The following is a 9,169-nucleotide window of genomic DNA, read 5'->3' as shown; positions in this document are numbered from 1 at the left end:
GGTTCCATGGGATGCAACTGAAAATTCACATCCATCCCAGTGATGTCCTGTCTCATCCTCTGCCACCTGAGGTTCCCATGGCTCCATTTTCTATCAATGTGAACCACATCTCGAACTCTATGTCACTGAAATCCCACTATGCTTTTGGGTTCCTGCTTCTTTATATCAATATGCATTTGAATTTTATCTATGTGTTTGGCTCAGTAATAATTGTTTTTTTTTCAATGTAGAATAGTTCCCTAGTACATGAATATGCCACCTAATGTGTTAATTCTTAAATTTATGATTTGTTTTAGGTTGTTATTGACTAAGTTTTTGGGGTTTTGTGCAATTTTTTTTATAGACTGGTGCATTCTCTTGACTCCATTATTAGTACTTGAAGTGCTGTGCTATAGAGTGGATTGGTACTTTTTTTTTTTTTTGTAAGTTCTGGTAGTATGTTTGCTAATAGTCAAAACAAATTTACATTCTATCAGCCATGCACAAAAGTGTCTGTTGCTGTAAATCTTTTCTAATACTTAATATTGTTTGCCTTTTTAAAATTATAACTGTGTTGGTTAACCTTGAAGTGGTATTGTGGATAAAATTGATACTTCTTTCATGAGTAATGATGGTGAGTAATTTCTCAAATGCTTTTTCTTAGCCATTTGGATATTATTTGGATAGGATGACTTGTGAACCAAAAAAAAATAACACACACAAATCATATATAATTTTCTACTGTATTGGATAGTTTTATATATGTTGAAATAATTTTTTGTCAGGGTATTCGTAAGGGTTCTATAGAAAGATGGAATTATGCATTTAACATCTATCTATCTATCATTTATCTTTATAACAAAAATGGGATTTGTTAGATTGTTTCACATGGTCACAGATGTTGAAATGGTCCACAATGGCTGTCTGCAAGCTGGAGTGCTAGGAAAGTTCATATCCATTCTGTTCCAGGAGCTGGAAACATCAGAATGAAGTGGACCAGTACACCACCCTCTTCCATAGCAAAATCCTGAAAGATCTCAGAAGTTCCCTGCTGCAGATCCACACTCAAAGACTGAAAAGCATAGAATCTGAAATCCACATGCAACGGGATCATAAAATGCACCGAGTTATGAAGGAAGAGCAAAAAAGGGGAGTGAAATGAGTCTTTTTCCTCTTCCAGGTTTCTTTTCATGGTGGGAGTTCCCCAGGCTGTTGTATGACTTTTTAGTATCTACACATGAGGGAGATCATGCGGTGATTCAGTATCTGTGCCTAGCTCCTTTCACTTAGCACCATATCCACAAGGTTCATCCATGTTGTCATGAATGGCAGGATTTCATTTTGTTTCATGGCTGAGTAACATTCCATTGTATATACTGCTTCCACATCTTGGCAATTGTGAGTAATGCTTACTGAACACAACCATGCAGATGTCTATTCAAGTTGTTGATTCCTCGTCCTTTGGAGATGCTCCCAGAGGTGTGACTGTGGGTTGTATGGTGGCTCTATTGCTCAATATTTGGGAAACCTCTGTACCTGCTTTCCATAATGGTTGTACCAATTTACATTTTCAGCAGGTGTTTCCCATGGTTTCCTCACCTCTACATCCTCGACAACAGTTGGTTTTCTGTGGGAGCCCGCTGGCATTTGACATTGGAAAAGTAACTTCTACCATTGAGGCATTGACACAATCTATGACTCTATTTGGCTTTTCTGAGATGAGGGTCTCAGCTATGCAGGTGAGATTGACCTGGAGCTCTCTGTGTAATCCAGGCTAAACTCACTGTGTAATCCAGGCTGGGTTTATGGGATTACGGGTGTCGACCTGGAGCTCACTGTAATCCAGACTAGTTTTATGGGATTGTGGGCATGCACCACCACGCCCGGCAAACAATACCACTGGACTCGTCAGGTTGAGTGGGGCCTTCGCCTTTACATCAGCGGCCGTGATCCGGGTCTCACCTTTTCCATCAGGCTTTTGAAAGAACCACCTCAGTTCAAACCCATTGCCATTGGCCCCAACCCCCTTCTTTAAGAATGTTGCTTTTTTAAAGATAAACTGGGCCTGGTGGATGATAGCATTAGAAGGGTTGAGGAAAGCCTCGAACAAAGGCAGAAGCAACGGGAAAAGGACGAATCTTGGTATCAAAATTGGTTTTCCCCTTGCCCCGCTTGCCCCTGGAGATTGTTAAATTAAAGATTGCATAGGGTTAATTGTTGATGTACGCCTTCCCACTTACCCCTCCCCACATTTGGTAAAATACTGATTGCTGTATGCTGATAAATGCTTTGTCCCTTTATGGTTAAATGCTTGAGTGACTCATGTGATTGGTAGAAGATTTGTTTGAACTGTCCAATAAGCTTGCTGAACCTTCCCCCTGGGATAACAGTATATAATCGTTTTGCTGAGCCAATAAAGAGCCTTTGATCAGAAATCAGACTTGGGCCATGTGCTCTAACTTCTTAAAGATTTCCTTCACAGACATTCAAGATCGGATCGGCCTCTGATGACCCACGAATAAGAGGCGGCTCTCACCTCCTATTCCCTGCTGGACGGGGTCCCTCCAGAGAGCCGCAGTTTTCTTTGTCTTTGGGAAAATATTCATCCTAATAAGCACAAGGTGATATTCATTTTGGTTTTCATTTATGTTTCCATAAATGTCTTTTGTCCTTACCACATGGATGATTATTTAAAAAGAAGAATTACTTCAATTTTCTACAGAATCCTGCCTGATTATGGGTAGAATAGGTCTAGATTCCTGAATAGGGGAGAAATATTCGGAAATACACTGGGTCTCCAAACCATAAAGGTTCTGAATCACAAATCTTGCATTAGATGAGCAAACACTCACAGTAAACAAAGCACAGGGGTCTCATTGAAGAAACACAGGGACTGCAGAGGTGATACCTTCCTTCCCTTTAAGGAACCACTGAGGCAGGGAGCTCTCTGCTTAGCTGTCTAAGCTCACATGGCTGCAGGGACTCTGTGCACAATGGGCCAGGTGTCCTTCACCTGCCAGTTTCTTAGTATTTCCTAATTTTGCTTTGTGTTTGGTAATAGATCCTGATGGTCTGAGTTACATTTCTGTCCTTATGGAGAAAAAAAAACTTGTCCCTCAAAATTAAGGAAATAAAGGTTTATTTACCCCGTGGTGTATAGAGGATTTACTCCGTAATCGTCTGGTTCCATAGCAGGATGGTTTGGCAGAGCAACATCACAAAGGACAAGTTCATGGCAAGCAGAAGACAGAAAAAATAACAAACAAGGGTAAAATCCAGCCTGTTTCTGTCCCATATGTTGTATTCAGGATGCCAGGATTAGGACAATGCCAAAAGAATAAGTGTAATGATTTAGTATTCACACGCCCTCCATCCCAGCATCATACACTCTAGATTCAGCCACCTCTGAAAAAGTCACCTATGATCACATGATGCTTTAGGGGACATCTAGACCATGACACTAATTATGATGCCCAGGAGAATTCTTACAGTCTAGTCGGTAGATACTGTCAGTGGGAGAATGAGGCATGAAACTCTGAATGTGGGAGCCATGAGGGAAATAAGGATGAAATGGGCTTGTGAATTCAGAGATGGAGGGGACAGAACCCAAAGAACACATCTCTATTCAGAGATGCAAAGTTTGCTCTGCATCAAAAAGAGAACAATAGTTCATTCTACTCATGGGAAAGCAGCCTGATTGTGTCCTGTGCCCCAGAGGAGAAACATGTTCTCTGCAGGCAGATCTTTGCTGCCCTGGTCTGGACAGGAACCACAGAGAATGATGGTCCTGCACTGAGAGAAGCGAGCCTTGCAGCTGTACTCAGAACTGCCCAGCCCTGCTGATTTGCATGTGCTCACAGCACAGCCCACTCCCCTGAGAACTTCTTCATAGGCTGCTCACACCCTGTGCAGGAGTCAGTGCCAGTGAGGACACAGCATGGACATGAGGGCCCCTGCTCAGCTCCTGGGGCTTCTGCTGTTCTGGCTCCAAGGTGAGGAAAGATTGAACTGGGAATATACTCTATTTAGTGTGGTCACAGTGGCCCACACTTCAAGCATCCCCTATTTGATCACGATTGTGCTGATATTTGTTATGTTTCTAATCTCAGGTGCCAGATGTGACATCCAGATGACCCAGTCTCCATCCTCACATTCTGCATCCATAGGAGACACTGTCACCATCAATTGTCGGGCGAGTCAGAATGTTAACAGCTGGTTAGCCTGGTATCAGCAGAAACCAGGGAAAGCTCCTAAACTTCTGATCTATAGAGCATCTAATTTGGGATCTGGGGTCCCAGCGAGGTTCAGTGGCAGTGGATCTGGGACAGATTACACTCTCACCATCAACAGTGTGGAGCCTGAAGATGTTGGAACTTATTACTGTCAGCAGTATGATACAAGCCCTCCCACAGTGATACAAGCCATGACATAAACCACCCATGAAGCAGAAGTGTGAGCCTGGGCTGCCCCAGCTGCCACCCCTGCTGTCTCCACCTGCTCAGAGCATTGCTCAGATAAAGCCTGACTTTAGTTTCCCTGGGAGTGTTTGGTGGAGGCTGAAGGGAGGGTCCTCTGCACCCTAAATCCCTTTCCTCCTCCTAAGCTCCTGGGGCACTGACATCTCAATGCCTGCCCTGATTTAATGGAGGACACCAAGTGTGTCCCTGAGCAGTGTGTGTTATGGCATCATATTGAATTCATTCATCATCATGGAAGCCCTTCTATGTGCTCCAACCAAGAATTATTAATGACATGTTATTTTCAGTGTAGATGTAAGTTCACAACAAAATTTATAGTGAAGAAATGATCCTTCTATCTCCCTCCACAGATATATAGTATCTAACATCAACATCCAATTATAATTTTGTTGCTGTCAATCAGTGTCTAATTTCATCCAAATGCACAGTTCACATTGCAGTGCAATCCCATATTGTAAGTTTTACCAGCATGAATTACTACATGATGACATAAGCCAACTCCTGGAGCAGCACAGTATTGCTTCACTGCCCTAAACATTCTCTATATTCTACCTGTTCTTTGTCTTGTTCTTCATTTCCTGTAATTCATTCGTGTTTTAGTGTTCCTATAGTTTTTTTTTCTTCTTCTTTTTCAGAATGTCAAAGACCTACAATTTGTAGTATGGGAGCTTTCCAAATGCTAGTATCGAAGTACACTGAGTCAGGGAACAGAATAATGAAACTGGCTACTACGAAGACTTCCTTATATCTTCTGCTACTATGGTGAATATCCTTGTTTATTAAATGTGTTAGAATCAGTGATTCTTAGTTTGGATTGTGTTGTGGAGGTTAAAAAGTAGAATTTAGACCTACTTGAACTGAATTCTGTGAGTCTATAATAACTTAAAATGTTGAGGAAATTTTATGTTAAGTTGACCTTCTTATTGTCTGTTTTTGCAGGTGCAACACTCGAATTGCAAAGTTCTTCTTTTGCATCACTTAGAGCCACTTACCCCACTGAACCTGTTCAGGGCCTTTCTGTGCCCCTTAGGGGTTTCCTTAGGTTGGTATCTTTGCTCTCACTGATCTGGTTCCTAAGCATTAAAGAGAAGTAGAGATTTCACTTCGTGCTGAGTAATATTTCCTCACTTTATTTTCACATAGTCCACTGTGGCTCCAGGATTGTGGTAATTGAACATATCCCATAATTACAGAATTGGATCCCAGTGTGAACAACAGAGTTAAAGCTTCCAGAAGACCATAAGGTGTGGGTTTATTAACATAGGGCCACTAGTCTGGTTTTTCTTCTTTTCCAACTGTGAAGGGAGCAGCATAGGAGGTGTCAGTCACTGGAAGGACACAGTCTCTTTAAGCCCTGCATTGTTTTTTCCCACAGAAATCTCTTATTCAGCCACAGAAGCATCCCTTCTCTATACTCCAGTCCTTGCTTCCTCACCCTACTGATATGACATTCTCATTTATCTCTTAATTTTTTATTTCTTCTCTACTAATTTCTGCCTTTGCAATGTGCTGCATTCTGGAGGATAAGTTGTAAAACGTGTCAAGCACACAAATATGGGGTTAAAAGGGTAGTTAATAAATGGCAATCAATGGCTTGATGAAATCTAGCTCTTTTGTTCTTGTCAAATGTCAATAAAGTGAAATCTTATAAAAAAGAAAAAAGTCCTAGAGCACCCAAGGCTTCTCAATTCTTGGTGGAAATGAAGACTTTATGATCTCTGAGCAGAACAGTTTGGCAGAGTTTTAAAACTTTCCTATCTTCCCCAACAGTCCCACTCTCAGACCTTTCAGTAAGGTCCTTGAAAACACCAGTTCATACAACATCTGTGTAAGACTTGTCAAACTAACTTCATTCATTACAGCCTGAAGGGGAAACTGCCCAAGTGATCATCAAAACATGAAAGACTAAATTATGACATTAAAAAATATTAAATAGTTCTCTCACAGGCTGCCATGGAAGGGTCCGGTGGTGGAAAGGATGGGGCTGGGTTTACAGATCTGACCAGCAGCTCTCAGCCTCCCAACATATCCTAGCACTGCACCCTGAAGGGTGTTCTGTGTCCCCTACCCTTTCACACAACTACATCTTTGTCATTTTTTTGTGGTCACACACTGGACTTTAACTGACCTGTGCCCATTATCTCTTCAGAAATCCATGTGAACTGTTAGTTTTTCATCCTCAATAATTCCATGATTATTTAAGAAGAGGAATCACTTGGATTTTCTGTAGAATCTTGCCTGGTAATGGGTGAATAAGACCATGTTCCTGAATATGGGAGAAAGATTCATTGAACACATTGGGGCCCCAAATCAAAGAGGTTCTGTTACAAATCTTCCATTAGATGTCAAAGAAATTCCACATTAAATACAGCACAGAGTCCTCATCCTAGAAACACTGGGACTGCAGAAATTATACTTATCCATTAGGGAGCCACTAAGGCAGGTATCCTCTGCTAAGCTCTCTAAACTCACATAGCTGCAGGGACTCTGATCCCAGTGGGCCATGTCTCCCCTACCTGCCAGTTCTTTAAAATTTTCTCTTTTACTTTGTGGTTGCTAATACACCCTGACTGTCTTAGTTACTTTTCTGTTCTTGCTGAGACAACATACTCAAAACCCAAAGTTAAAAGGGGAAAGGTTTATTTGGCTCACAGTTTGTAGAGGTTTCAGTCAATAATAGGCTTGCTCCAAGGCAGGGTAGCATGGCAAAGGGGATCACAGAGGAGAAGCTCATGGGAAGCAGAAGACAGCAGGGGCAAGGGAGAAGAGAAGCCTCTTTCTGACCTTATACTGTATCCAGGCTCACAGGATCAGGGTGTCACCAAAGCAATCCATGCACTGATTTAGTACTCACACAACCTTTACCCCAGCATCACACTTTCTAGATTTAGCCACTTTTGTAAAAGCCACCTGTGACTACATGAGGCTTTTAGGGGGACATCTAGACCAATCTATGACACTAATTGTGATGCCCTTTACTGGTGGATTTAGTCTGTACTCTGGGTCCATAATGATACAGTGGAAATGTGGGCAGCCATGAATGAAACAAGGATTAAGTGGCCTTGTGAATTCACAGATGGAGGGGAAAGAACCCACAGAATCCATCTCTATTCAGAGACACAAACTTGTTCTGAACCATAAAGAGAAGAAGAATTTATGTTTTCTTCGGGAAATCTATGCTGCCCTGGTCTGGTCACAGACATCAGAGAACTCTAGGCTTGTGCTGAGATGAGTCAGCCCTGCAGCTGTGCCCAGCTCCTGCCAGTTCCTTCTGATTTGCATGTTTGATTGGGGCTTTCATAGTTTTGATGTGTTTTCAAGGTTATGAAAGGGTACAGACATGCTTGGACTGAAAGCTGTGAGTCTGCACGAATCTTAAAATGTGGTGAGGAATTATTAAATTCTGGTGCCCGTGTTATTGTCTATTTTTGCAGAAGCAACAGTAGAACTGTCACTCCTCATTTTCTGCCCCACTCAGAGCCACTTATCCCACCGAACCTGCTGGGGGCCTTTCTCTGCCCCTTAGGGATTTCCCCGGCTTGGTAGCTTTTCTCCTGGTGATCTGGTTTCTAAACATGAAGGAGAAGTAGAGGTGATTTCATTTCCTGCTGAATAACATCTTGTCTCTTTATTTTACATCTTCCTATGCATCTCCAGGACTATGGCATTTGAACATTTCCCCAGTCACAGCATCTCAGCCCAGTGTGAACAACTGAGTTAAAACTTCTGGAAGACAATAGCACATGACTGGGTTAGCACAGGGCCACCAACAAGTTTTCTATTTTCTCCAACCATGATGGTAGCACCCTATAGAGGCAGTCTTCTAGGTCTGCATTCCTTCATATTTCCCCTCAAAAATCTTAGATTCAGCTACAGGAGCCTCCCTTCTCTACACCTGATTACCTGATTCCTCATCCCACAGATACAAGGTTCTTAAGTATCCCCTAACCTTTCAGTAATTGTTAATTTCTTTTCTACTGACTTCTGCCTTTTCAGTGGGCTGTGGTAAAGAAGAGAAGTTAGGTTTTTTTTTTTTTTGGTTTTTTTTGGGTCAGGGTCTCACTATATGTAGTTGAGACTGACCTGGAACTCACTGTGTAGCCCAGGCTGGTCTCAAACTCACAGCCATCCTCCTGCCTCAGCCTCCCAAGTGCTGGGATTACAGGCATGCACCACCACGCCTGGCTAGGAAGATAAGTTCTAAAACTTGTTAATCATGACACATACAATGAAAATGGTAGTCAATAAATGACAATAAATGGCTTAATGAAATCTAGCTCTTTGACTTATTGTCAGATGTCACTTAAGTGAAATCTTTTAAAACACCAACAGGTACCAGGAGCACCTTGAAAGTCTGGCAATTCCTATTGTAAATGAAGACTTTATATCTCTTAGGGAACAGTTTGGCAGAGTTTTAAAGCTTTCCTATGTTACCCAACAGTAAGACTCTCAGGTCCCTGAGTGAGGACCTTGAAAACACCTGTTGACCCTGCATCTTTTGTAAAATTAATCAAACTAGTATCATTCATATCAACCTGGGATGAATACTTCCCAAGTTATCAACAAAACATGAAAGAATTAATTGTCCCATTATAAAATATTAAATAGTATCCAGAATTAAAGGTCATATTATTTGTGCATTGAACAACATGTTTGGATCTCAAATATAACTGCAGTATGTTGTGGCAAAGTGGGAAGCTACTGGAGAATAG

General features: G+C 41.7%; 1 gene segment (V, D, J or C); it reads left to right on the top strand.

Annotated features, from left to right (window-relative positions):
- The first annotated feature begins 3,890 nt into the window (after nt 1–3,890).
- Nucleotides 3,891–4,411, top strand: LOC104872573. The segment is given in 2 exon segments: nt 3,891–3,971; nt 4,089–4,411. Coding segments are annotated over 2 exon segments (378 nt in total).
- The last annotated feature ends 4,758 nt before the right edge of the window (nt 4,412–9,169 follow it).

The sequence above is a fragment of the Fukomys damarensis genome, unplaced genomic scaffold (assembly GCF_012274545.1).
Source record: "Fukomys damarensis isolate Sample0158 unplaced genomic scaffold, DMR_v1.0_HiC HiC_scaffold_2, whole genome shotgun sequence".
Classification (NCBI taxonomy): domain Eukaryota; kingdom Metazoa; phylum Chordata; class Mammalia; order Rodentia; family Bathyergidae; genus Fukomys; species Fukomys damarensis.
This window is presented reverse-complemented; position numbering and strand designations above follow the sequence as displayed.